The following is a 27,942-nucleotide window of genomic DNA, read 5'->3' as shown; positions in this document are numbered from 1 at the left end:
CTTCCATATGGGGAGAGAGTGAGGGAGCTGAGGGCTCTTTAGCTTGGAGAAGAGGAGACTGAGAGGTGACATCATCAATGTTTATAAATACCTAAAGGGTGAGTGCCAAGAAGATGGAGCCAGGCTCTTCTTAGTGATGCCCAATGACAGGACAAGGGGCAGTGGGTGGAAGTTGAGGCATAGGAAGTTTCACCCAGATACAAGGAAAAAATATTTCCCTATGAGGGTGATAGAGCACTGGAACAGGCTGCCCAGGGGATTGTGAAGTCTCCCTCTCTGGAGACATTCAAAACTCACCTGGATGCCTTCCTGTGTAATCTGGTGTAAGTGATCCTGCTCTGGCAGCGGGGTTGGACTGGATAATCTTTCGAGGTCCCTTCCAGCCTCTGAAATTCTGTGATTCTGTGAAGTCATTCTCTGTGAATGAGCAGCTCAGTGAAGACCTGAAAGCTTCCATAACTGAGGTCTGAAATGTAAAGGCCAAGGTGACAGTGATGAAATGCTCATTTTGCTTTCTTAGGATTCTAGGTCAGGAGCTAGACCACGTTTTCACAATTAGTCTGCAGCGATGATGGAGAAACCTGTTCAGTTCTGCTGGGATAGGTCTGTCAAATCAGGGTGGTGTTGGTTTTTTTTTTTTTTTTGGTTTGGTTTGTTTTAATTTTTATTGTAACCCTATTTTCTCCTGGGCTCTGAGGTAATTTCTGTGCCTGTTGTTGCAGAAGTAGCCTGAGTTTGGATGACTTCCGGTAAGTCTAACACTCAATAAATGTTGTGTGTTAGTGACACTGCATCTGTCATGACTGCATCATCACACAGCACTTACCACAGCATTTAAGTGTCCATTTCATCTGTCAACACGTGGATGGCTTCTCTGGACTAAACTGCATTTCCCCCCACCATCAGCTTTCCTCCCCATGTCCTCTTTACAAGTGTTTAGAAGTTGCTTAATCACTAATGTCACAAGTTGGCAGCGTGTTAATGTTGTTTGCTGTTAACAATTTGTCTGTTGTTACTAGCTTTGAAATGTATTTGCATAACTTGAAGTTGTGTGCTGGGTTTTGTTGTTTCTTTTTGTTTTGGCCTGCAACTGCTAGCTGCTCCAAAACCTCCTTTCCCCTATGTCACATTTCCAGTCATGTTTGAGGTTTTATCTGTTTAACTCCTTGTTTTATCTTGCACAGCTGTGTCCAGAAAGAGCATTGCCTAACATTGCATGCAAATATAACCATTTTTATGAATGCTAGCAAGCACTCAAACCCATCAGTTCCCTCAACTAGTTCTCCCTGCAGCTTTTCTTGTGCCTGGTAGAGGTTTGATGATAATGTATGATGCTGTTTATAATTTGCTGCAGGTAGTCTGTGATCACTCATTAATGCCTTATTAGCTGTTCAATGGTTTGTTTCCTCATTATTCATGCCTCCTTAAATACATGCTATCCAAACTCAGAAGACCATTTCTTTTCTTTACAGAGTTTTTCAGTGTTTTCTTACATTACTCACACCATTTTTGTGGCTTAGGGAGCATTATGAACTTCATTTTATAGGTTATTAATCAAAGTATGTAAATGCTTATCTTTTATATGCCAGTCCAGTGTATTGAGTTACAACTTGCCAGGGGGTTGAGCAATAAGAAGTAGTTGAGATGTAAGTGTAGTTCATTGATGTTTAAGTGCAGCTCTGTGCCCTGAGCATTTCTCCTGATTGAGTGTAGGAGTTTTAGTCAGCCAAATGAAATGGTACCCTGACTTCACACGTGTGTAAATATTTAGGTGATGCATACAACTTGTCTGCTACTTCTTGACTTGGAGAGGTTCACCACAGCATTCTTCAGCTGCTTCAGCTTCAGAGCCCTGCAAAGATCTTTCCAGTGCAGTGAATGAGGCAGGAATCCTGTGGGAAAGTTGTTTTGCAACAAGCAACGATCTATGGTTAAAGAATGCCATGGGGCACAGTGGCAATAATGCAGTCTTTGGTCTTCCCAGCTGGAGAGTGAACAGCAATTGTAATTTCTTCATCTTATGTACATGTGACTTCTGGAGCTCAAGGAGGGGGGAAAAAAAGTCTTCCAGTGTTTTGTCATCTCATTATTCATGAGGGCTGTTGGAACCAATAGTATTTTAGGGCCCTGCCAAGAAGCAGCTATAGAATGATGGTCTAATAGTGCTGTTACCCGAATCAGTTTGTTTTGTTCTGGTTTTCTTCACAGCGTTGATCTTCCTGTTGTCTGTCCATTTCTGCTGACAGATTTTTTTCCAAGCTAGGATCTAATCTGGTTTGCCTTCTCTGTACTTGCTGAAGGCAAACTGAGGAAGCTGGAGTTGTTCAGCCTGGAGAGGAGAAAGCTCCAGGGAGACCTACTTGCGCCCTTCCAGTACCAGAAGGGGGCTTGCAAGAAGGCTAGAGAGGGACTGTTTACAAAGGCCTATAGTAATAGGATGATGGGCAATAGTTTTAAATTACAGAAGAGTAGATTTAGATTGGATGTTAGGAACAAGTTCTCTCCTATGAGGGTGATGGAACACTGGAACAGGTTGCCCAGGGAGGCAGTTGAGGACCCATCCCTGGAGATATTCAGGGTGAGGCTTGACAAGGCTCTGAGCATCCTGATCTAGTTGAGGATGCCTCTGCTCACTGCAGGTGGGTTGCGCTATGCGACCTTTGGAGGTCCCTTCCAACCCAAACCAATCCATCATTCTGCCTTCTCCCCATGTGTTGTCCACTATGTATCTCTGTACCCTCTTACTCACCAGTTTGTGTTCTGAATTTGTGTCTCTTCTTGTGAAGAGAATCCCATCCTAGTTTGTTACTTCATGCCTGTCCCAGTAATTGCTTCTGTACTCATTAGCCATGGTCCTTGGGCTCAGCTAGGGCAGGAAGGGGTTGATTCCTTGACCTCACGTTGAGTCCTGGCCCCATACAGCTCAGTACTGCACTTACAGGCAAACCATATTCTGCCTTCGCTGGAGCATGATCAGTGGAAGAAAGCACTCAGCAGAGCCTGGAGTATTCTATCAGATCTTTGAGCTCTGCAAATTACTTTTCTTTCTCAAAATCTTGAGAACTGCACAGGTTTTTACAGAAATGTTGAAAACTTCAAGAATTAAGGCAGAGGTCTAAACTATTAACCTTCTAGAAAAGCTGTCTGGTTTTCTATGGGTAAGGTTTGTGTTTTGCTAGCCCAGTGTTGAAGCACTCAAACAAGATTCAGGTAGGTCCCCAATGTGAAAAGTTCAGTAGCACGTGGAAGAAGTTGTTTAAAAATTCAGTTGAATTGTTCAAACATGGATTTAGACTAAACAGCCAAGCACTCTTATCTGTGGTTAGCAGAGATAAATAAGATAGATGGTGCCTGTCTGCCTCGGAGCTGATAATAGTATGAAATAGAAAACAGCAGAAGATTTGGAAGAGCATTGGATTATTTCATGTAATTTCAGTCATGTACACAATCTGAGTAAAATTGTAAACAGGAAGATCTTTAGGAACACACACATTCGTGTTTCGAGTCAGCAGTTGATGTAGTCGACATGGTTTCATGGGTGATGAAGATGCTCTATCTGCTGTTCTCTGCTGTTCTGTTGGTACAAAGCTGGTGAGGGGTTTGGAGCACAAGCCCTATGAGGAGAGGCTGAGGGAACTGGGGTTGCTTAGCCTGGAGAAGAGGAGGCTCAGGGGAGACCTTATTGCCACCTACAACTACCTGAAAGGAGGTTGTAGCCAGGTGGGGGTTGGTCTCTTCTCCCAGGCAACCAGCACCAGAACAAGAGGACACAGTCTCAAGCTGCGCCAGGGGAGGTTTAAGATGGATGTTAGGAAGAAGTTCTTCCCAGAAAGAGAGATTGGTCATTGAAATGTGTTGCCCAGGGAGGTGGTAGAGTCACAATCACTAGAGGTGTTTAGGAAGAGATTGTATGGGGTGCTTGGTGCCATGGTTTTTAGTTGATTAGATGGTGTTGGATGATAGGTTGGACTCGCTGATCTCAAAGGTCTTTTCCAACCTGATCGATTCGATTCTATTCTATTCTATACTGCTCTTCACTAGCTAATAAATTTTTGCTGTAAAGGATAAAGAAACATGTAGGATATTTTTTGTTTTGGGCCTATAAAGTACTAATTGTGCTTTTAACCTCAGTAATCAACAAAGTTCTTTTGAGTCTTTGAGTCTGCAGTTCACTCTATTGACTTTTGACTTGCCCATTATTCTATTTATTGAATCAACTGCAGTACCCTCAGGCTGATTCCATATTCAACAGAAACATTTTTCTTTCCAGAATTGCGAGTATTTCTACATGAGATATAATCTTTGCTATCAGGCCTTGTGTAAGGGCATAAGAATGCTATAACATCTGTTCTCTCAGTGAGGAGTGTGCTTCCTACCCAATTATCTTTTTTCTTCCCACCTCCCCAGTACCTTTTTGCTTTTTGGATGGTTTGTCATAAGTGGAAAGACTTTTAAAAGCCTTCATCTTTCAGTCAGATTGGCTTTTCAAGCCAAGATTCTTCACTTGCATCTGTTTTCTCTCATGCTCAAGTCTTACTCCTTTCACATTTCTTTTGTCTGTCCCTAATGCTTAAAAGTCATGGTCTATCTTGAAGCATGCATGCATGTAAAATACTGGGATATATATAAAGAAATACAGATAACTACACTGTTTATGGTACTTGCAAGAGGGGATAAGTACTCATATTTAAGGATGTGGAGAAGGACAGAGTGAGTGACCTTGGTGTTCATGCTTGTAGCCACACAACAGTTTCTGCTGTCAAAACAAAACTGGTTTGCATAGCTAATTGTGTCCTGCATCACTGGGATATTGTTATGAGAATGTTAACATTTGCTCATGGTTAAGCATGTGGGAATCCCATATCTCTTGAAAGTGTAATCCAGAAAGTTTGCTGGTCACAGGACACATTTGCCACAAATGGATTTCAAGTCAATTGGAATTGTTAATATGTGAACTACTTGCGTATGGAGTTGTTTCTCTTGTCTGCAAATGATGTGCAACAGCCTGCCGAGCTGCTGTGTAATAATGTTGTGAACTCTGGCTTCTGTAATCCTAGGACCACACAGAAGAGAGGAGAATCATTTGGAATCAGTAAAATAGGCAACAAAATAAAAGGTGTATTCAAAAGTTCTGCGATGGAAGGAGCTATATTGCCCAACTACAACTTAAATGAAGGAGAAGATGACTTTGTGAGTAAAAGCTTTACATTTGCCTTTAAGCCTGTGTAGTTGGTGTTTCTTTTTTCTGCCCTTATTTGAAACTATGACTTTTCTGTTGTCTTATTTCACTGCAGGGTTTCCATGTTCTGGCTTCTGATTTAGTTGCCTTGTTATCCCTGTATTCATTCACAAGCTAAGGCCACATCCCCCAGCTCATGTGCCTCTGAGCTCGTTGCTTTAGTACAGAGAAGATCTAAAAGTAGCAGTGTTGGACATTTTTGTAAGCAATGAATTTCTCACTAAAAATCTTACCATGCCACTTTATAATTGAGGATGATAAGGTATATGTAGGACTGCATCCAAACCTTGCCATGAGATCTTAAAACCATAGCTGAAGTAGTGATGAAATTGCTGTCAAGTTGCAGCAGCATTTTCTCTAAAGGTCATGAGGCAGCAGTCCTTTCTCACTTGCCTTGGATGTTTCCCTCAGTATTTTTCTTTCATGCTAAAAAAGCAATGAATGAAGCCAATAATAGAAATACTGCATGGGACATTGATATCTGGAGCACAACTGGGGGACAAATGGGAAATCTGAAAACAGGAAGAGGAGGGAATTGGTCAGATGCCATTGGTAGTGGTGCATTTTTTTTGCAGTGTCTGCTAATTCAGTCTTTTTTACCTAGTTCTAACAAACAATTAAGCATTTGCCAGCTTGATAAACTCACCAACTTAGAACTCTAGATAGGTTAAGTTCTTTTTCTTTAAGAGGAGGGGAAAAAAGACAATTTTCTGTACAGGCTGAATGACATTTGAAGTCATGCCTTTAAGGGGGCAGAACTGTTGCAGTTGATTTCTTGGACAGTTAAGTGCTTGCTGTAACTTCTCCTTTTTGAAGTGGGATTCTAATGGAAAAGGGTTAATTTTGCAACATTGCTTTTGTAGATTTTGCTAGCCAAAGGACATGGACCTGTAATTCTTCTCTGGCAGGGGAGTTAGTAGAAGTATAATTGAAACAGTGGAGCTCAGGGAAGGGCCATAGTTGTGCTCCAAAGCACAAGAAGTTACTTGTGAGAAGCTGCTGAATTCAGAGAGAGAGAGACAGACAATACAGCATCTAATCCTTACTGAGGAAGGTTTCCAAATGGATAGAGTCATTTTATCTTAGGCAAGAAGGCAGTTGAGTCACCAACCCTGGATGTGTTTAAAGGTGGTTTGGATGTGGTGCTTGGGGCTGTGGGTTAGGGGTGAACCTTGTAGAGTAGGGTTATCGGTTGGACTTGGTGATTCTGAGGGTCTTTTACAACCTGCATGTATCTGTGATTCTGTGAAGACTGGAAAGTTTTAAGTGCAGCATTGTCTCAAATCTGGAGTCACCATCACTGGAGGTGTTTAAGAGGGGACTGGATGAGGCACTTGGTGCCATGGTTTAGTTGATGAGGTGTTGGGTGATAGGTTGGACTTGATGATCTCAAAGGTCTTTTCCAACCTGGTTAATTCTGTTCTGTTCTGTTCTGTTCTATTCTAAAATCCTCAGAAATTCATGTTCCTGGCATACAGGTAACATATGTGCTGTGGCTGTCACAGTGGGAAAGCCTGCAAATTTACAGAGGACTATTACAAAAACCAGGTAGAAGGCAGATGAGAGAGCTGGTTGAAAGAGAGTATGAGCATGTGAAACTTTGGTGATGATCCAGTACAACAATCTCAGAGGGCCCTAGTGAAGAGGTTATGGCCCTTTTATGAGTTGCTAAGGAAGCAACTGCTCCATGCCCAGCTCTAAGCCTTGTGCTAACGCTGCAGTGTGAGACTAAAGGGGGTCCTCTTTAATACCTTTATCAATGATCTGGATGAGGGGATTGAGTGCACCCTCAGTAAGTTTGCAGATGACACCAAACTGGGTGGCTGTGTCGATCTGCTAGAGGGTAGGGAAGCTTTACAATGGGATCTGGACAGGTTAGAGTGATGGGTGAAGATGAATTGTATGAAGTGAGGATAAAGTTCTTCACAGAGAGAGTTATTATGCTCTGTGATAGGACAAAGGGCAATGGATACAAGGTAGAACACAGGATGTTCCACCTGAACATGAGGAGAAATTTCTTTATGATGAAGGTGACAGAGCACTGGAACAGGCTGCCCAGAGAAGCTGCAGAGTCTCCTTCCCTGGAGACTTTCAAAACCCACCTGGATGCGGTCCTGTGTGGCCTGCCCGAGGTGATCCTGCTTGAGAGGGTTGCACTTGATGATCTTTGGAGGTCCCTTCCATTCTATGTACTTTTAAATCGTTGCTTACCTCTAACCTATCTCAAGATAATGAATAGTTCTGTAAATTGTGGTGGGAAGGGCAGGGAGCTGAGCACCACTGCAGCAGGCACAGGCTGGAAGCTGGGCGGTGGGCTCGGGGCACTGCTCCTCACCAGGCAGCGCTTGCCTCGCTGCAGGCTTGCAGCTTTAGAAGCCCTTGCAGCATGGCATTGGTCAGGCTAAACTAGATTCAAGCAATTCCAGCTTTTCAGGTTGATGAGAGTGCTCTTTCATAGTATCATTGTATCAGTCAGGGTTGGAAGGGACCACAAGGATCCTCTAGTTCCAACCCCCCTGCCATGGGCAGGGACACCCCACACTAGATCAGGCTGGCCAGAGCCTTGTCCAGCCTGGTCTTACACACCTTCAGGGACAGCGCCCCAACCACCTCCCTGGACAACCCATTCCAGGCCTTCACCACTCTCATGGGGAAGAACTTCCTCCTCACCTCCAGCCTGAATCTCCCCACCTCCAGCTTCATTCCATTGCCCCTAGTCCTATCACTCCCTGACATCCTGAGAAGTCCCTCCCCAGCCTTCTTGTAGGCCCCCTTCAGATACTGGAAGGCCACAATTAGGTCACCTGGGAGCCTTCTCTTCTCCAGACTGAACAGCCCCAACTCCTTCAGTCTGTCCTCACAGGAGAGGTGCTCCAGCCCTCTGATCACCTGCTTTCTTCACCTGCTCGACAAGGCTTGTGGAAGTACGAGAGCTCTTTTCTAGCACATTTTATTGAGGGCTAATCTGCTCAGAAATTCTCAGTTCCACTTTATTTTTTGAGTCTAAGGCCAGCCCTACCCTTCCTCCTCGTAAACACTGTCTCCTCACTTGCAAAAATAGTTTTCATTCCTTTGGGTAATTTTTTTATTATTCTTTCTGTTTGTTTGTTTCTTCTCTGTGGTGAAGATGAGAATCAGGGTAAGCATTGCTTGGAGAAATGAATAACTTTCCAAGAGAGCTGTTGAAGCTTGGGTTTTTCAGGGTAGATACATAAGATAATCTTTCTGTTTATAGCCCTAAAAGACTTGCAGCACTTCCTTTGTTATTGCCAAGGACCTGAGAATTCAGTGGGCTGTGTGGTGCTTGGGTGATTCATTACCTGTGGGGCAGCTCGGCCCGCCTGTGATGAGCAGTGTCCGAAGTGTAAAGGGAATGTTGGTGTGGTGCTTGGGGCTGCAGTTGAAGTTCAAAAGGATTTTTTTCAGCACTCATGTGGCACTGCTTCTAAGGTCTGTGCCTGCATATGGAAAAAATCAGTGTGGTGTTTTATGGCGTGGAGTCTGAGTTTATCAGCTCCAGGTACTGGAGCCAGAAAGGATTGGGTCCACGCTGCTCCCTGGTGCATCTGTTTCTGGGAGTGTGATGCTGAAACTGGACTCGATGGGGAATGCAGGAAGGCTTATGATGGTTTTGCTTAAAACAGCTCTGGGCTGCAGGAATAATCCAGTCCCTATAATGGTTGTGTTGCACCTTGCAAAGCAAGTCAGATGCCCACAACATACTGCATTGCAGCCAACTGTAGGGGTGGGATATCTGCTAGCTTGGTGTGTTGTTGGTTTCTCTCTCTTGTGTTCATTTAGCTCCTTGGCCTGACTGAGTAGGTTCGAGTCTTCAATGTGGATCCTAATATGCTGGAAAATGCAGTGCAGCTAAATCCACTTGGATGCATTCCTGTGTGGCCTAAGTGATCTTGCTTTGGACTCAATGATCTCTTGAGTCCCTTCCAACCTCTAACATACTGTCATCTGCTGAATCAAAGCTGTTTCCTATAGCTGTGTCTATGGCATTCTTCCTGCTGTCTCCTTTGGTACTTCTGTTCCCCCTCTCTTTTCCCCCCCACCATGAGTTGTCAGCTATGGAACTTAATACTGCTATAAAAACTTTCAGATCTCACCAGAAGCTGCCAACTTCAAATTAATTTTCAGTGTATCTAAACCCAGAAATCCATCTACAGGAAAACTCCATTAATGAAATGGGGAGTTTTTGAGCATAGCCAGCAGGTCAAGGGAGGTGATTCTCCCCCTCTGCTTTGCTCTGTTGAGACCCCACCTGGAGCACTGTTCTGGACACAGTTCTGGAGCCCCCATTACAGGGAGGATCTGGACATGCTGGAACATGTCCAGAGAAGGACCACAAGGATGATCAGAGGGCTGGAGCTTGTCTCCTATGAGGACAGACTAAGGCACTTGGGGCTATTCTGGAGAAGAGAAGGCTCCAAGGAGACCTCACTGTGGCTTTCCAGTATCTGAAGGGAGCCTACAAGAAAGCTGGTGAGGGACTTTTCAGGGTGTCAGGGAGTGATAGGACTAGGGGGAATGGAAAAAAACTAGAAATGGGTAGATTCAGATTGGATATTAGGAAGAAGTTCTTCAGCATGAGGGTGGTGAGACACTGGAGCAGGTTGCCCAGGAAGGTGGTAGAAACCTCATCCCTGGAGGTTTTTAAGGCCAGGCTGGATGTGGCTGTGAGCAACCTGCTGTAGTGTGAGGTGTCCCTGCCCATGGCAGGGGAGTTGGAACTGAATGATCCTTGTGGTCCCTTCCAATCCTAACAATGCTGTGATTCTTTTATTACTTAGTGACACATACCTAAAGACCTGATCTATGTTTCACTATCCTATATCAGTTTTGCAAAGATAGACTGAAGCAATTAAACCAGGAGTGTGGCTCTTGATGTCTGAATCTTTACAGATTGAAGAAGGCGTTATGGTGATGGAAGACGATTCTCCCGAGGAGGCTGTTAGTACCCCCAACACACCCCGCAACCTTGCCGCCTGGAAAATTACCATCCCATATGTGGATTTTTTTGATGATCCCTCCTTGGAGAGAAAAGACAGAAAGGAGAGAATTCCTGTGTTCTGCATTGATGTAGAGAGAAACGACAGAAGAGCAGGTACGTGGTGTGGTGGGCGCATAAAGTGTGGCTTAAAGACGGTGGCTTTCACAGTGTGCCTGACGCAGCGTGTTCTTCTGATTGTGAAACAGTGACTTGGAAGTTCTGAGGGAATGCATTGGAGAGCTAAGTGATCTTTTTTTAGTCTTTGCAAGTTGAGAACTGACTCCTCAGCATCAACTGGTTCCATATAGATCTCATGCCAAAGCTTGAGGTGTTCTCTTTCCAAAGCTACTGCTCTGACAGCGGGGGTTGGGCTAGAGGATCTCCAGAGCTCCCTTCCAACCCTTACCATGTTGGGATTCTGTGTCATTCTTCTTAACAAACACTTGATGTATTTTTCTTTCACCCACTCTGAACTTTGGGATATTGGACAATAAATTACTTCTTTTGTCATCTTGAAATACAGTTCTTAGGAAATGAAAATGTTTTACTTACTAGGAACCATCCTGGGATAGTTTTTCAGTATCTAGACAGCAATGCATCTCCACTGAGTGCAGAACACAGCATCATCCTGGGGCCACACAGGTTTGTCTTAGTCAAACTAATAGCATCTACAATAAGCACAAAGTGTTTAAGATTAGTCAAGCAAATATTTACGGCCAGCAGGAGCAGGGAAGTCATTCTGCCCCTGTGCTCAGCACTGCTTAGGCCACACCTTGAGTCCTGTGTCCAGTTCTGGGCCCCTCAATTCAAGAAAGATGTTGAGTTGCTGGAAAGTGTCCAGAGAAGGGCAACAAAGCTGGGGAGGGGTTTGGAGCACAAGCCCTATGAGGAGAGGCTGAGGGAGCTGGGCTTGCTTAGCCTGGAGAAGAGGAGGCTCAGGGGAGGCCTTCTTGCTCTCTACAACTCCCTGAAGGGAGGTTGTAGCCAGGTGGGGGTTAGTCTCTTCTCCCAGGCAACCAGCACCAGAACATGAGGACACAGTCTCAAGCTGCACCAGGGGAGGTTTAGGCTGGATGTTAGGAAGAAATTCTTCCCAGAAAGAGAGATTGCCCATTGGAATGGGCTGCCTGGGGAGGTGGTGGAGTCACCCTCACTGGAGGTGTTTAGGAAGAGACTGGCTGGGGTGGCTGGTGCCATGGTTCAGTTGATTAGATGGTGTTGGATGATAGGTTGGACTTGATGATCTCAAAGGTCTTTTCCAACCTGGTTAATTCCATTCTATTCAAGCTGATGGTGCAGAGAACTGTATTCACCAAGCAGTATGTCTGTAAATCATTTGCTCAAAAGTCTGAAAATAGACATTAGGAAGAAGTTCTTTACTATGTGGGTCGTAGAGCACTGAAACAGGTTGTCCAGGGAGCTGGTGGAGGCCCCATCCCTGGAGACAGTCAAGGTTAGGCTTGATGGGGCTCTAAGCAACGTTATCTAGCTGGGGACGTCCCTGCTTACTGCATGGGGGGTTGGTCTAGATGGCCTCTAGAGATCCCTTCCCACCAGTGCTTTCTATGATCTAACAGCACTAACGAATAGAATAGAATAGAATAGAATAGAATAGAATAGAATAGAATAGAATAGAATAGAATAGAATAGAATAGAATAGAATAGAATAGAATAGAATGAACCAGGTTGGAAGAGACCTTCGAGATCATTGCATCCAACCTATCATCCAACACCACCTAATCAACTAAACCATTCAACCAAGCACCCTATCAAGTCTCCTACTAAACATCTCCAATGATGGTGACTCCACCACCTCCCTGGGCAACACATTCCAATGGCCAATCACTCTTTCTGGGAAGAACTTCTTCCTAATATCCAGCCTAAACCTCCCCTGGCGCAGCTTGAGAACTGTGTCCTCTTGTTCTGGTGCTGGTTGCCTGTTATGCAGTGCTCCACTGTGCAGATTTTAGGGATCCCCTAAAGGAGCTGACAATTTGCTAGTACTGCATCAGTCTGCTAGGTATGCATTTTAATTTAGCACTTCAATTGCTTGGCTGGGATCTAGTTAATGTTACTGCAATATAGGGGAACAGTATCATTGAGGTTCTTCCTGTAATAATCCAGCATACTTTTGCTGTCTCTCAAGTGGCATAAACCCTTGTTTATTTTTAATCTTCTATTTGTTTGTTTGCTTTCCCCCCAGTTGGGCACGAACCTGAGCACTGGTCTGTCTACAGGAGGTATCTTGAATTTTATGTGCTGGAGTCAAAGCTAACAGAATTCCATGGTATGTTCTTCATCACCTGGAAAGGCACTTTCTCACTGCTGTGATTGTCATGTAGTACTGAGCTGAAATGAAAAATAATGAAATCACTGCTTACTGCTTGAGAGGAATAATTTCCTCTCCCTGTTACCTTTGCTAGGTACATTTCCGGATGCTCAGCTTCCCTCAAAGAGAATCATTGGCCCCAAGAACTATGAGTTCTTAAAATCCAAGAGAGAAGAGTTTCAGGAATATCTACAGGTATGGGACAAATTTCTGGAGCAAAGAGTATTCCAGTCACTAGTGGTGTGCCCCAAGGATCAGTGCTGGGCCCCATGCTCTTTAACATCTTTATTGATGATCTGGATGAGGGCATTGAGTCCATCATCAGTAAATTTGCAGATGACACCAAGCTGGGGGCAGGAGTTGATCTGCTGGAGGGTAGAGAGGCTCTGCAGAGGGACCTCGACAGGCTGGGCAGATGGGCAGAGTCCAAGGGCATGAGATTGAACACATCCAAGTGCCGGGTTCTGCACATTGGCCACAACAACCCCATGCAGAGCTACAGCCTGGGGTCAGAGTGGCTGGAGAGAGGCCAGGCAGAGAGGGACCTGGGGGTGCTGGTTGACAGTAGACTGAACATGAGCCAGCAGTGTGCCCAGGTGGCCAAGAGGGCCAATGGCATCCTGGCCTGCATCGGGAACAGTGTGGACAGCAGGAGCAGGGAGGTCATTCTGCCCCTGCACACTGCACTGGTTAGGCCACACCTTGAGTACTGTGTCCAGTTCTGGGGCCCTCAGTTTAGGAAAGATGTTGACTTGCTGGAGTGAGTCCAGAGAAGGGCAACAAAGTTGGTGAGGGGCTTGGAACACAAGCCCTATGAGGAAAGGCTGAGGGAGCTGGGGCTGCTTGGCCTGGAGAAGAGGAGGCTCAGGGGAGACCTTATTGTTCTCTACAATTACCCTAAGGGAGGTTGTAGACAGGCAGATGTTGGTCTCTTCTCCCAGGCAACCAGCACCAGAACAAGAGGACACAGTCTCAGGCTGCACCAGGGGAGGTTTAGGCTGGATGTTAGGAAGATGTTCTACACAGAGAGAGTGATTGCCCATTGGAATGGGCTGTCCAGGGAGGTGGTGGAGTCACCATCACTGGAGGTGTTCAGGAGGAGACTTGATGGGGTGCTTGGTGCCATGGTTTAATTGATTAGGTGGGTTGGATTAGTTGATAGGTTGGACGCAATGATCTCAAAGGTCTCTTCCAACCTGGGTTATTCTATTCTATTCTATTCTGTTCTGTTCTATTCTAAAACTAATGACATAAAACTAATAAAAGCATGTCTGCTTGCTTTTTCGTTTTTCCCCAAGTCGCTTGAGTTATAGAAAGGGTTCAGGTGGGCAAATAGAACTTGTGAAAGTTTCATGTGATTGAAAACAGAAATCTTTTGCAGATGACAGCATCTGGGGTGCTGTAATATTTTTTGCTATGGATAAACTGATTTTAAAAGATCAGTTTTAACATACTTCTTTCTTTCCTTTTGTCTCACAGAAACTGCTGCAACATCCGGAACTAAGTAACAGCCAGCTTTTAGCTGACTTCCTGTCCCCTAATGGAGGGGAGACTCAGTTTCTTGACAAAATGTTGCCTGATGTGAATCTTGGTAGGTGATATCCTAGTTGTTTGTGCTGGCAAATAGTAACACTGTAGATACTGTGACTGAGTGACAGTAGTAGTGACCAGGTAACTTGTGCAAGGATATGACAAGGCTGGAGAGAGGTCTCGAGCACAAGCACTTTAAAGAGAGGCTGAGGGAGCTGGGATTGCTTAGCCTGGAGAAGAGGAATCTCAGGGGTTATTGCTCTCTACAACTCCCTGAAGGGTGGTTGAGCCAGGTTGGGGTTGGTCTCTTCTCCCAGGCAACCAGCACCAGAACAAGAGGACACAGTCTCAAGCTGCACCAGGGAAAGTTTGGGTTCAAGGTGAGGAGAAAGTTCTTCCCAGAAAGATTAATTGGCCATTGGAATGTGCTGTCCATGGAGGTGGTGGAATCACCATCACTGGAGGTGTTCATGGGGGGATTGGATGTAGCACTTGAAGCCATGACATAGTTAGTCATGAGGTGTTGGGGGACAGGTTGGACTTGATGATCTTTGAGGTCTTTTCCAACCTTACTGGTTCTATGATTCTATGACTGTGGGAAATCAGAATGCTGCTTCTTCACAGCCCTTAGAATTACAGCTCAGCAAACAAGATAATCAGTGAGCAAGACATGCTGATACTTTTTCTTTGAATACAGGATGAATACTTTCTTTAAAGAAGGACATTTTGAGATTGTGAGGAAAAAAAATCTTAAATGATTGCTTTTGAGTCTTGGTGTCAAGCAAGCAAGTTGATCAGTTTTGTCTAACATACCTCATAGCTGAAGAAGACTGATGGGACTGTCACAGGTCAAATCTGCACAAGTCAGTCATTGATTACAGACATGATGGTATAAACAGTTTCTCAATGTAAACCACCTTTGGGTGTTACTTGATTAAAATCTGTTTATTTTAATCTCAAAACTGCAATATTTAATATTTCTGGGATCATCTGGATCTCTTCTAACATCAGTTACTTAGTAGACCCTGAGACAGCAATGTGTGTGACATAGGCAGGCCAAATGGAAAAGGAGAAGTTGAGAAATTCTTGCTGTCTAATGTAATAATTGATAATAAACCCAAAAATTAGACTGCAGTGTGAGTTTACAGCTTGGCTGCAGCGGGCCTGAGCTGGTAAGGTCAACCTCATAGCCATTCTGTCTTCATGTCTTGCAACACTCGTGGTTCTATCACCAGCATGGCCCAGGAAAGCTGTGTCTGAAATGTGCCGCTGCATTTCTACCTCTTCCAGTCACTGTGTGAATCTTCTGGGGTGGCCATGCTCTTAGTGTGCTTACTAAGTTGTTGAATGAGATTTTGGTGCTCATCCTCCAGTTAAAAGGTTTCATTTTGTTTCAGACCTCCGCTCTGCATCCAGCTGTACGTTGTTAAAAGAAGCTTATAATTATGGCCTTTACTGTAATGCATCTTGTGTCTGAGCCTATGCTTCTCTTCCATAAAAATCATTTTAATGAGCCTTGGCACTTCAGTAGGGCTTTTTGTGAGGATGAGGGATTTGTTATCATTTGATCATTGTACATACTTTCCAATGGAAGTTCCAAATGTGATGACATGTGGTCGAGAAAAATATTACTGTAAATGCAGTGCTTAAAATAAAACTAATCCTAGGCACTTTCAGTTTTCAGCAGTCAAAGTTACTCTGCTGTATCCTGAAAACCTTAACAGGACAGAAGAGCTGACCACAGCTGTAGCCTCTCTCATTTTTAACACTTTACTCCCTACTAATTTCAATACTGGATCCTTCCAGGCACACTCTGATCTTTTCAGGGAAGGAGAAGCAGCCCAGGTTTTGTGATTTCTGCTGTGATACATGTTTGTGAAAGATGAAGAACTTAAATATAGAAAATGTTGCCTGTACTGTGGTCATAAAGTGCTGCTGCTATGGTGCCATAGCTATTTATGTTTCAGCTCCTAGAAAAATGACCAAGGCAGATCTGAAGCAGAATCACAGAATAATAGAATCAGTCAGGGTTGGAAGGGACCACAAGGATCCTCTAGTTCCAACCCCCCTGCCATGGGCAGGGACACCCCACACTAGATCAGGCTGGCCAGAGCCTTGTCCAGCCTGGTCTTAAACACCTCCAGGGACAGGGCCTCAACCACCTCCCTGCACAACCCATTTCAGGGCTTTACCACTCTCATGGTGAAGAACTTCCTCCTCACATCCAGCCTGAATCTCCCCACCTCCAGCTTCATTCCATTCCCCCTAGTCCTATCACTACCTGATATCCTGACAAGTCCCTCCCCAGCCTTCCTGTAGGCCCCCTTCAGATACTGGAAGGCCACAATAAGGTCACCTCAGAGCCTTCTTTTCTCCAGACTGAACAGCCCCAACTCCTTCAGTCTGTCCTCATAGGAGAGGTACTCCAGCCCTCTGACTGGATCATACTTTTATTTTAGCTTTTTTTTTTCTTTTAAAATATTCAGGTAATAATCTGTATGATTTTTATATTTTAAGTGTCTTTTCCTGATGACTACTAAGCACTAAGTTATAAGCTGGATGTGTGGAAGACTTTCAAAGGGGTTTTGTGCCAGAAAAGAAAACGAAATACAGGCTGTAAAAACTGTTGTGATTTTAAGTCTAGTACTAAACAATGAGTACAGAAAATGCAGAAGAGCAAAATGCCTTTAAGGTCAGGCAGTGATAACAGAAAGTTTTGTTTGTTTTATTTCTACTTATAGGTAAAATTATAAAGTCTGTTCCAGGAAAGCTGATGAAAGAGGTGAGTAAGGCTCCCAGGTTGCCAACATTTTACTTTCAGTAACTGATTTTACATCCTTACTAACTCATAGGCTAGTCAAATATGTGTTTGGAAACTCCTTTTTTGTTGGTTTTAGTTTGGGTTTGGGGCTTGCTTGTTTGTTTGTTTGTTTGGGTTTTGTTTCCTACAGTGATGCAGTCACTCATGTCTTATTTCAGAAAGGGCAGCATTTGGAGCCATTCATCATGAATTTTATCAACTCCTGTGAATCTCCCAAGCCTAAACCAAGCAGGCCTGAGCTTACCATTTTGAGTCCCACTTCTGAAAACAACAAAAAGGTACAGTAAATGGTGTTTGATTCCCCACTTTACAGCAGTGGGGAAAATTGACCATGCTCTGAAAATGCAAAGAATTAACAGGAAAAAAACCAACTTAAATGGATGCCCCCTCCCTGGAGGTGTTCCAGGCCAGGTTGGATGAGACCTTGAGCAACCTGGTCTAATGGAAAAGGTGTCCCTGCCCGTGGCAGGAGGTTTGGAACTCTGGATGATATCACAGTATCACAGTATCACCAAGGTTGGAAGAGACCTCAAAGATCATTGAGTCCAACCTGTCACCACAGAACTCATGACTAGACCATGGCACCAAGTGCCAAGTCCAATCTCCTCTTGAACACCTCCAGGGATGGTGACTCCACTACCTCCAATGGCTAACAACTCTCTCAGTGAAGAACTTTCTCCTCACCTCCAGCCTAAACTTCCCCTGGTGCAGCTTGAGACTGTGTCCCCTTCTTCTGGTGCTGGTTGCTAGCGAGAAGAGACCAACCCCTTCCTGGCTACAACCACCTTTTAGGTAGTTGTAGAGAGCAATGAGGTCTCCCCTGAGCCTCTTCCTCTCCAGGCTAAACAATCCCAGCTCCCTCAGCCTCTCCTCACAGGGCTTGTGCTCAAGGCCTGTCCCCAGCCTCATTGCCTGTCTCTGGACACGTTCAAGTGTCTCAGTGTCCTTCCTAAACTGAGGGGCCCAGAACTGGACACAGGACTCAAGGTGTGGCCTAACCAATGCAGAGTACAGGGGCACAATGACAATATTTAAGGTCTTTTCCAACATAAACCATTCTGTGAATCTGTGACCTTAGGTATTTTGTGTTGGCAGATCATGACAAGGAAATACACTCAGGGTGAACACCTGTAAAGGAACTACATCCAGTTCTTGAACTTTTTTTGTCCTTGCAAGCAATTGGAGGCTGAAGAGTACTGGTGAAAAGTACTGTAAGAGAGGTTGTAGCCGGGTGGGGGTTAGTCTCTTCTCCCAGGCAACCAGAACCAGAACAAGAGGACACAATCTCAAGCTGTGCCAGGGGAGGTTTAAGATGGATGTTAGGAAGAAGTTCTTCCCAGAAAGAGAGATTGGCCATTGGAATGGGCTGCCCAGGGAGGTGGTGGAGTCTCCATCACTGGAGGTGTTTAGGAAGAGACTGGATGGGGTGCTTGGTGCCGTGGTTTAGTTGATTAGATGGTGTTGGGTGATAGGTTGGACTTGATGATCTTGAAGGTCTTTTCCAACCTGGTTAATTCTATTCTATTCTGTTCTGTTCTGTTCTGTTCTATTCTATTCTATTCTATTCTATTCTGTTCTGTTCTGTTCTGTTCTGTCCTGTCCTGTCCTGTCCTAACCTTTTCTTGCAAGACCCAGGATCCATTTATGCTTCTTGTTGGTGATAGGCTGTTGACAAAATGGACCTTTTCATTTCCTTCAACATGGACATTTTTATGATGTCATGTCACTTACAGAATTTACAGCTACAAAAACATTTGTAATGACTAAGTCCAACAGCAGTTAGAGCTATTAATTTGTTTAGGTTTCATCTTCTGAACTTGGAAGTCTGGGAACCACTCCGGCTAATATTGTTGTGTTACCTTAGATGGGCACGCACACGACATTAGTGTTCTTCATTTCAAGTCCTTTCTTCCCTTGGATGCTGTTTCTGTGGTGAAGGTATTTTGCTTCTGCTGTCTGTTGAGAGGGGTATAAATGTATCAGCAGTTCTAAAACTCAGATGTAGAGTTTTTGGCTTGTGCTGGAAAGAGGGCATGCATAAATACTTCACAGTATGAACAATCACTTCAGCGTTTCTTGACAGATCACAGTAAAAAGCAATTACTTCTTTTAATGCATTTAACATACTTAAAAATGCTTGAGTACAAGCTTTGCACTCCAAAGCATTCCTGTGATGACAGGCCTCTTTCTGTAGTTCCCTTGAGAAACTTTATTAAAGGATCAAAATTAATTATTCAAAGTGGAATTCCTAAGCATCTTGGAGCGCAAAAGATTGAAGGAAAAAATAAGTATGTAGGTGTTAAAATCCACACTGGTTGTCTGAAGTGTGGGGATGTTATTCCTGTAAAAGAACATGGGTAGAAATGCAGGCTCTGAAATGAATTTTTTTTTCAACTGTGGTGGTCCCAGGAAAGCAGAGAGCTGGCTGCACTTCAGCTTTCATTTGGAATCCTGAAGTTTCCTTTACCCGTCTGGTGGACGTGGGGAGGGCTGTGGATGTGGTCTACCTGGACTTCAGCAAGGCCTTTGACACCGTCCCCCACAGTAAACTGCTGGCTAAGCTGTCAGCTCGTGGTTTGGACCACAACACTCTGTGCTGGGTTAGGAACTGGCTGGAGGGCCGAGCCCAGAGAGTGGTAGTGAATGGTGCCACATCCGGCTGGCGGCCAGGCACCAGTGGTGTGCCCCAGGGATCAGTGCTGGGCCCCATGCTCTTTAACATCTTCATTAGTGAGCTGGATGAGGGGGTTGAGTCAGTCATCAGCAAGTTTGCAGATGACACCAAGTTAGGAACAGATGTTGGTCAGTTAGAGGGTAGAAAGGCTCTGCAGAGGGACCTTGACCGACTGGACAGATGGGCAGAGTCCAATGGGATGGCATTTAACAAGTCCAAGTGCCAGGTGCTGCACTTTGGCCACGGCAACCCCATGCAGAGCTACAGGCTGGGGTCAGAGTGGCTGGAGAGCTGCCAAACAGAGAGGGACCTGGGGGTGCTGATTGACAGCTGCCTAAACATGAGCCAGCAGTGTGCCCAGGTGGCCAAGAAGGCCAATGGCATCCTGGCCTGCATTAGGAATAGTATGGCCAGCAGGAGCAGGGAGGTCATTGTGCCCCTGTACTCTGCATTGGATAGGCCACACCTTGAGTCCTGTGTCCAGTTCTGGGCCCTTCAGTTTAGGAAGGACATTGAGACACTTGAACGTGTCCAGAGAAGGGCAACAAGGCTGGGGAGAGGCCTTGAGCACAGCCCTGTGAGGAGAGGCTGAGGGAGCTGGGGTTGTTTAGCCTGGAGAAGAGAAGGATCAGGGGTGACCTCATTGCCCTTTACAACTACCTGAAAGGTGGTTGTAGCCAGGAAGGGGTTGGTCTCTTCTCCCAGGCAGCCAGCGCCAGAACAAGAGGACACAGTCTCAGGCTGCACCAGGGGAGGTTTAGGCTGGAGGTTAGGAGGAAGTTTTACACAGAGAGAGTGATTGCCCATTGGAATGGACTGCCCAGGGAGGTGGTGGAGTCACCATCCCTGGAGGTGTTCAAGAGGAGATTGGATGTGGCACTTGGTGCCATGGTCTAGTCATGAGGTCTGTGGTGACAGCTTGGACTCGATGATCCTCAAGGTCTCTTCCAACCTTGGTGATACTGTGATACTGTAACAAAATACAGATCTTGGCTACCTTCTCTTTTCTAATGCCATGTTCAGAAATGGTATTGTGGGGCTGAACCTCCTTGCCACTGCTGCCCATCTGCCCATGGATGCACTCCACTGGAGACACAAGTTTGTGGAGCAAGGGTCTAAAGTTGCTTATTACCCTGTCAGGCTTGCTTTTGTCATCAGGTAGGAGTTTCTTTGCAGAGAGCAGAAAAGATGAGGCTAGCCCCAGCTCCCGCCCTGACTATCTGTTGTGAGAGACATTTTGCTAGGCAGCTTTATTCTAGTTTGCTCTTTCATAAATAAGTAATTCTACATGTATTTCAGGTTTTCTTTCCTCTTTCCCCAAAGTACTCCCTGCAGCCATTTGCTGTAGATGAATAGGAAGTTTCAGACTCAAGTACAACTCCTGCAGAGCCATGATTGTTATTTAACAACGGGCACTCAAGACTTGGGGGCTGCTGCTGTGATCAGATAGTCAGGGTCTTTTTGTGCTGGGAATTCATGTGCTGGCTGCTTTCTCACTCTCAGGTTAGCCAGAGCACATGCACTTAACTCACACTAACTGCAATTATTAGGGATCTGATACCCCAGACTGCTTGATCTGTGCTGAGTCTTCCCACGTGTGTTGTGAAATTCACCTTTCTTGCTGATTTCTTGGGGTGCTTGTGCCTTCTCTGCAAGGCAGTTTTCCCTACCTCAAGCCAGCCCATGCTTGGGAAAAGCTTTGTGCCAGGACACTGTGCCATTTGCATTTTGTCTCTTCTTGGATTTGATGTGCAAGCTGCACTGGTTTCATCTGCCAGACAGCTTTAGTGAGATCAGCTATGCTTTTTGGAAGCAAATCTGATCATCTGCATGTCACATTTGCTGTTGTACTAGGGAGCTGTCCTAGAACTGAATTTATTTCAGGGGAAACTAAGCTGGAAAATACTCTGTAGGAATGCAGCCACCAAAAGTGTTCAGTGCAAAGGCCAGAGCAGAGGCAGACTGAGGTAATACCCTTCCCTGCCCCCTACAGATAGGTGTGCCATAGACTGCATTGTTCAGTTCTGCAGTTTCACTTGATGTCACTTGATGTCTCCCTGATGATATAATCACTGTGCATTGGCCTTGCACCCTGATCTCCTGGTGATGGAGATCACAGAATTGTCAGGGTTGGAAGGGATCTCAAGGATCATCTAGTTCCAGCCCCCGCTGCCCTGGGCAGAGACACTTTCCACTAGATCAGGTTGCCCAGAGCCACATCCAGCCTGGCCTTAAAAACCTCCAGGGATGAGGCTTCCACCACCTCCCTGGGCAACCTGCTTCAGTATCTCACCACCCTCATGGGGAAGAACTTCTTTCTAACATCTAAATGTCTCCTTCTCCATCTTGGATCCATTCCCCCTAGTCCTACCACTACCTGACACCCTAAAAAGTCCCTTTCCAGCTTTCTTGTAGGCCCCCTTCAGATACTGGAAGGCCACAATAAGGTCTCCTCAGAGCCTTCTCCAAACCACACAACCCCAACTCTTTCAGCCTGCCCTCATAGGAGAGGGGCTCCTGTACCTGGACTGTGGGAGCTAGCTGTATGGAGTCAATGTTGAGATGTGGCAGGCAGCTGAAGAGAGGGAATGCTGGCACCTTCTGAGTGCCCATCTGTGAGGAGAGCACGTTGCCCCGTAGCAAGAAAGTTCTTCATCACAGAAGTTTTCCTGGTGAATGCTGGAGCTGACTTCCAGCTAATGCCTGTATTGTCCCAGCATTCCCTTACACCTTGTCTGACACACATCTATTTATTCTGGTATCAACATGTTGGAATCTGCTGAGTGTACAGTGCACATTCCCTGGTGCATGTGCTGCCAGCTCCATTCCCATCAGCAGGGTACATGTTCAGGCTACCTCTTGATCAGCAGGCTGAATAGGAAATGCCTGAAAGCCTGTCAGGGCAGATGAAAGCTTGAGTTCAAGCAGAAATGTGCTTACTTCTGTGAAAGATTTTCTGCATGCAGCCTCCTTTTGAATATTCCTGGTGCATGTTTGGATGTTTTAAGTATTAGTGGAAGGATTTCTAGTTAAAAATGCCTGGTGAAGATGAGTAGTCAACCTTCCTACAGCCAGCAGCAATTGGATTATATCCTTAGGCACACAGTTTAGCCTTGACCCTTCAGTGTTGGGTCAAGGGTTGGACTGGATGGTCTTTGAGGTCTCTTCCAACCAGGTGTGTTCTGTGAAATTGTCAAGATGGGGCTTAAACCACCATGAGATCCCAGGTTCCTCACCAGAAACACATCTGCAGAGTGAAGAAGATGCCATCACTGCAGCTGTGCCTGGGTGCCCTCTCACCTGAGAGCCCCAAGGCATGGCTCAGTTTGAAGGTGAGAGCAGGAGGCTGTTCACCATGCTCTCACACCCAAACTGGAGGTCCTGTTTGGAGCTTGTCTGGTCAACAGATGCCCAGTGCTAATGGAGAAGGTGTGTTTGAGGGCAGGGAGAGAAGGGGTCCTATGGTGGTGATCTAGAATCAGTTCCTGAAGAGGACCATGGCCCTCAGCACAACTTCCATGTGTCTTTTGGATACCTCCAGGGATGGTGACTTAATGGGGGTGACTCAGAGCCACCACATTCACCCCTGGACCTTCAGCAGACCCATCAGCACCCCAGACCATGTCTACCCCACAAGGGCTTCCAAGCCAGGTGTTAGGACAGGCTGCCCAGGGAGGTTTTAGCGTCACCACCCCTGGAGGTGTTCAAGAAATGTGCAGACATGGCACTTGGGGACATGGTTTAATGGCCATGGTGGTGCTGGGGTTGAAGGTTGGACTTGCTGATCTTGGAGGTCCCTTCCATCCCAAACAATTCTAGTTCTATGGGTCTGTGCCAGATTAGATTGAAAGAGTTACCCACCTCCCTTGGTAACACAAACAAGTGAACAAAAAAGCCTACCCTGCAAAGGCACCAAGAGGATTCCTGGCTTTCCCAGCTCTGTTTTGGTTCTGACAGTCTGTAAGCAGCTCTGCATCTTTGAACCTCCATAGGTCAGGACTTCTCACCTGATGCACACTCTGCACAGTACACCCACAAAAGCAATGTTCTGCTGGCTTGTGGTGACCTGCCAACAGCAATAGAAGCTGCTCCTGGAACACCAACAGTGCAGTGCATGTTTGTGCACAGTTAGCCAGGAGGAAGGCAGGGCTGCTTTTCAATAGACAACTGATGTGGTTCAGACACTCCAGGTATTCTTTCTCCCCATTTTGCTGTAGTAGTCTTTGGAAATTAGCAGGAATAATGATGGAGAGGTTCCTCCCTCTGGCTGTGGATGATCATGGTATTGCTTTTATAAACTTCATACCTATGCTGGAATGTATGGGCACATATTTGCATATGCACTCACTAAACATTGAGTAACTGGCTTTCCCATTAGACGTTTTATGCAAGCATTCACACTTGGTAGCTTTTCCCTTCAAGGTACAGACAGCCTGTTATAGCAGGGGTTACTTTGGTCTTAATACAATCCTTTCATCTTTAATTTGCTTCAGGAGCTTGGCTTAACCAGCCAAGCACTGGTACTTAACCAGTACCAATCCATGGAATTTCCTCACTGAGAGCCTGCTAAGAATCTTTCATGTTTATAATTACAGTTACTGTTTAATCCTAGAGATAGAAATAATGCTCATGAGAGTTTGTCTTGCTTGTCCTTTTATTATTTTAGTCTAATTACATTAGATCACAGGTTACCCAGGGAGGTGGTTGGGGCCCCATCCCTGGAGATATTGAAGGTGAGGCTCAACAGGGCTCTGGGCAACCTGATCTACTTGAGGATGCCCCTGTTGACTGCAGGGGGGGTTGGACTAGACGTCCTTTGGAGGTCCCTTCCAACCCAGACCATTCTATGATTCTGTGACATCTCAAATATTGACATGCACAGCAACATTACAAACAAGCTCCTGAGCTTACCTAAACTGTGAATAGAATAGAATAGAATAGAATAGAATAGAATAGAATAGAATAGAATAGAATAGACCAGGTTGGAAGAGACCTTCAAGATCATCGCATCCAACCCATCAACCAATCCAACCCACCTAAACAACTAAACCATGGCACCAAGCCAATCTTAACTTTTGTATTGGATGTCCAGTTGTGTGGTTTTCAGTTGGCTTTCCTCTGAGCTAAATTCTTGGGAAGTGCAAAACACCTCCTAAGCAGCACTGTGAATGCCGCTGTGTTCTGGCTGCTGCACCCTGCAGGTGTGCATTGGCAATGACTGCAGAATGCAGGCTTGCACTGGAATAGTGCAGTCTGTGTCCTGTATAAAAACTGCTCATTGGCTCCCCAGCTTTGGCATGCACTGATGTGCTGTTGCTTTCTGAAATGCCATGTGGAAGAGTCTGAGCTTTCAAAGTTTAGAACCAGCACCAGAACAAGAGGACACAGTCTCAAGCTGCGCCGGGGGAAGTTTAGGCTGGAGGTGAGGAGAAAGTTCTTCACAGAGAGAGTTGTTAGCCATTGGAATGTGCTGCCCAGGGAGGTGGTGGAGTCCCTGTCCCTGGAGGTGTTCAAAAAGGGTTTGGATGTGGCACTTGAAGCCATGGTTTAGTAGTCATGAGGTGTTGGGTGACAGGTTGGATTTGATTATCTTTGAGGTCTTTTCCAACCTTATTGATTCTATGATTCTATAAAAGCTTGACAGTGATCAAGGAACCATTATTCCCTGTGGTGCATTAAGAAGAGTGTGGCCAGAAGGCCAAGGGAGGTTCTCCTAGTCCCCTACTCTGCCCTGGTAAGACCACATCTGGAGTATTGCGTCCAGTTCTGGGTTCCCCAGTTAAGGAGGGACAGGGATATACACGAGAGTGTCCAGTGGAGGGCTGCAAGGATGATTGAGAGAGTGGAAGCTTATGAAGAAAGGCTGAGAGACCTGGGGCTGTTCAGTCTGGAGAAGACTGAGAGGAGAATTGAAATGCCTGAAGGGCAGATGTTAAGAAGAAGGTGCTAGTCTCTTTTCAGTGGTGTCCTGTGATAGGACAAGGTGCATTGAGTATAAGCCAAGAAGTTCCACCTCAACATGAGGAGGAACGTCTTCACTGTGAGGGTCACAGAGCACTGGAACAGGCTGCCCAGAAAGGTTGTGGAGTCTCCTTCTCTGGAGACTGTCAAGACCCATCTGGGTGCCTTACTGTGTGAGCTGCCCTGGGTGATCCTGCTTTGGCAGGGGGTTGATGATCTCTGGAGATCCCTTCCAACCTCTAACATCCTGTGATCCTGTGTGATGTTTAAGGTGCAAGACAGATAATCCACTTGCAGAGGTTCATCCAGCATGCAAAAATTAGCGCTGAAAGGCAGAATAACCTTTGGAAGTCACAAAGCTTTGCCCTAAGATAGCCTTCATGTTTGACCTTTTTATATTGATTTCTTTTTTTGGTAGTAGCTCACCTACTGAACTGCTGCTGATCATTGAGTTTGGCCTCTGCACACTCCTCTGAAACCTTATCTGCGCTGCACAATGGGCGGCTTTGAGCTCGCTCAGTCAAGCCGTGGGATGCCTCCAAGAAACAAATGAGGTTCTTGTTTAAGTTACAATAATTCAGTTAAGGTTTGCCCTGTGTCCTGATTGCAGCACTGAGGAGGTTATAGACTTCAGTTTACAGAAAGTATTTCAAACAGCATACCAAGGGCACATTCATACAGTAGGTGTGAATAATGTTCTCTCTGGGGCTGTTACCTTCCTGGACGCCAGGCATCCACCAGGGCATTAACCATGTTTGCTCTTTCATGTAATCTGTGGAATGACTTCGTGGTGTTTAATCTGAGTGAACTCTGTGAAGATAAGGGCAGCGTTTTGGCACTTAACAAAAGAGAGAGATTAAGTGCAAGTCAAAACCTGAGTCTTGCCAAATTTCCTGGTGTCATTTTTCCTAAGAGTGCAAAGCGTTCTGTTTAAGAGACCTGCATGATTCAGAGCTTGTTGTGGTTGGGAAGTTTGGTTGGTTTCTTTCTTTCTTTCCTTCCTTCCTTCCTTCTTTCTTTCTTTCTTTCTTTCTTTCTTTCTTTCTTTCTTTCTTTCTTTCTTTCTTTCTTTCTTTCTTTCTTTCTTTCTTTCTTTCTTTCCTTCTTTCCTTCTTTCCTTCTTTCCTTCTTTCCTTCTTTCCTTCTTTCCTTCTTTCCTTCTTTCCTTCTTTCCTTCTTTCCTTCTTTCTTTCCTTCTTTCTTTCCTTCTTTCTTTCCTTCTTTCTTTCCTTCTTTCCTTTCTTTCTTTCTTTTTATTTCCTTCTTTCTTTCCTTCTTTCTTTCTTTCCTTCTTTCTTTCCTTCCTTCCTTCTTTCCTTCTTTCCTTCTTTCCTTCTTTCCTTCTTTCCTTCTTTCCTTCTTTCCTTCTTTCCTTCTTTCCTTCTTTCCTTCTTTCCTTCTTTCCTTCTTTCCTTCTTTCCTTCTTTCCTTCTTTCCTTCTTTCTTTCTTTCCTTCTTTCTTTCTTTCCTTCTTTCCTTCTTTCCTTCTTTCCTTCTTTCTTTCCTTGGAGCTCATTAATTCGGGAGTGATACAGAAAAATCTGTGTCACTAGCAATCATCTTAATCATAGAATTGTTAGGGTTGGAAGGGACCTCAAAGATCATCCAGTTCAAACGCCCCTGACACAGCCAGGGACACCTCACAGTACAGCAGGCTGCTCACAGCCACATCCAGCCTGGCCTTACAAACCTCCAGGGATGAGGCTTCTACCACCTCCCTGGGCAGCCTGTGCCAGTGTCTCACCACCCTCATGGGGAAGAACTTCTTCCTAACATCCAATCTGAATCTACCCATTTCTAGTTTTTTTCCATTCCCCCTAGTCCTATCACTACCTGACACCCTGAAAAGTCCCTCACCAGCTTTCTTGTAGACCCCCTTCAGATACTGGAAGGCCACAGTGAGGTCTCCTTGGAGCCTTCTCTTTTCCAGACTGAACTCCCTCAATCGGTCCTCATAGGAGAGGAGCTCCAGCCCTCTGATCATCCTTGTGGCCCTTCTCTGGACATGTTCCAGCACGTCCAGACCGCTCCTGTAATAGGGGCTCCAGGACTGGACACAGTACTCCAGGTGGGGTCTCACCAGAGTGGAGTAGAGGGGGAGAATCACCTCCCTCGACCTGCTGGCCACATTTCTCTTGATGCAGCCCAGGATGTGGTTGGCTTTCTGGGCTGCAAGTGCACACTGGTGGCTCATGCTGAGCTTCTCATCTACCAGCACCCCCAAGTTCTTTTCTTCAGGGCTGCTCTCAAGCCAGTCCCTGCCCAGCCCATATTGGTGCTTGGGTTTGCTGTGACCCAGATGCAGGACTTTGCATTTGGTTCTGGGAGTGTTTCCTTTTTTTTCTTTTTTTCTTTTCAGAAGCTTTGCATAAACTTTTGAACTTTCTTT

At 45.4% G+C, this 27,942-nt stretch overlaps 1 protein-coding gene across 2 annotated transcripts in view; it reads left to right on the top strand.

Moving 5' to 3' along the window:
- SNX14 (sorting nexin 14) overlaps positions 1–27,942 on the top strand; it is an 85,155-nt gene that overhangs the window by 48,067 nt on the left and 9,146 nt on the right. The window contains exons 16-23 of one of the 2 annotated variants that reach the window (XM_054162564.1): positions 723–749; positions 5,058–5,190; positions 10,151–10,352; positions 12,442–12,525; positions 12,662–12,762; positions 14,047–14,158; positions 16,839–16,879; positions 17,077–17,196. In XM_054162564.1, coding sequence (XP_054018539.1) covers positions 723–749; positions 5,058–5,190; positions 10,151–10,352; positions 12,442–12,525; positions 12,662–12,762; positions 14,047–14,158; positions 16,839–16,879; positions 17,077–17,196 — 820 coding nt within the window. The remainder of the gene's footprint in view (positions 1–722; positions 750–5,057; positions 5,191–10,150; positions 10,353–12,441; positions 12,526–12,661; positions 12,763–14,046; positions 14,159–16,838; positions 16,880–17,076; positions 17,197–27,942) is intronic. The other variant, XM_054162566.1, reaches the window with a different exon arrangement.

The sequence above is a fragment of the Dryobates pubescens genome, chromosome 6, assembly GCF_014839835.1.
Source record: "Dryobates pubescens isolate bDryPub1 chromosome 6, bDryPub1.pri, whole genome shotgun sequence".
Lineage (NCBI taxonomy): Eukaryota > Metazoa > Chordata > Aves > Piciformes > Picidae > Dryobates > Dryobates pubescens.
Note: the sequence above shows the minus strand (reverse complement) of the source record. Positions and strands in the feature narration are given on the sequence as shown.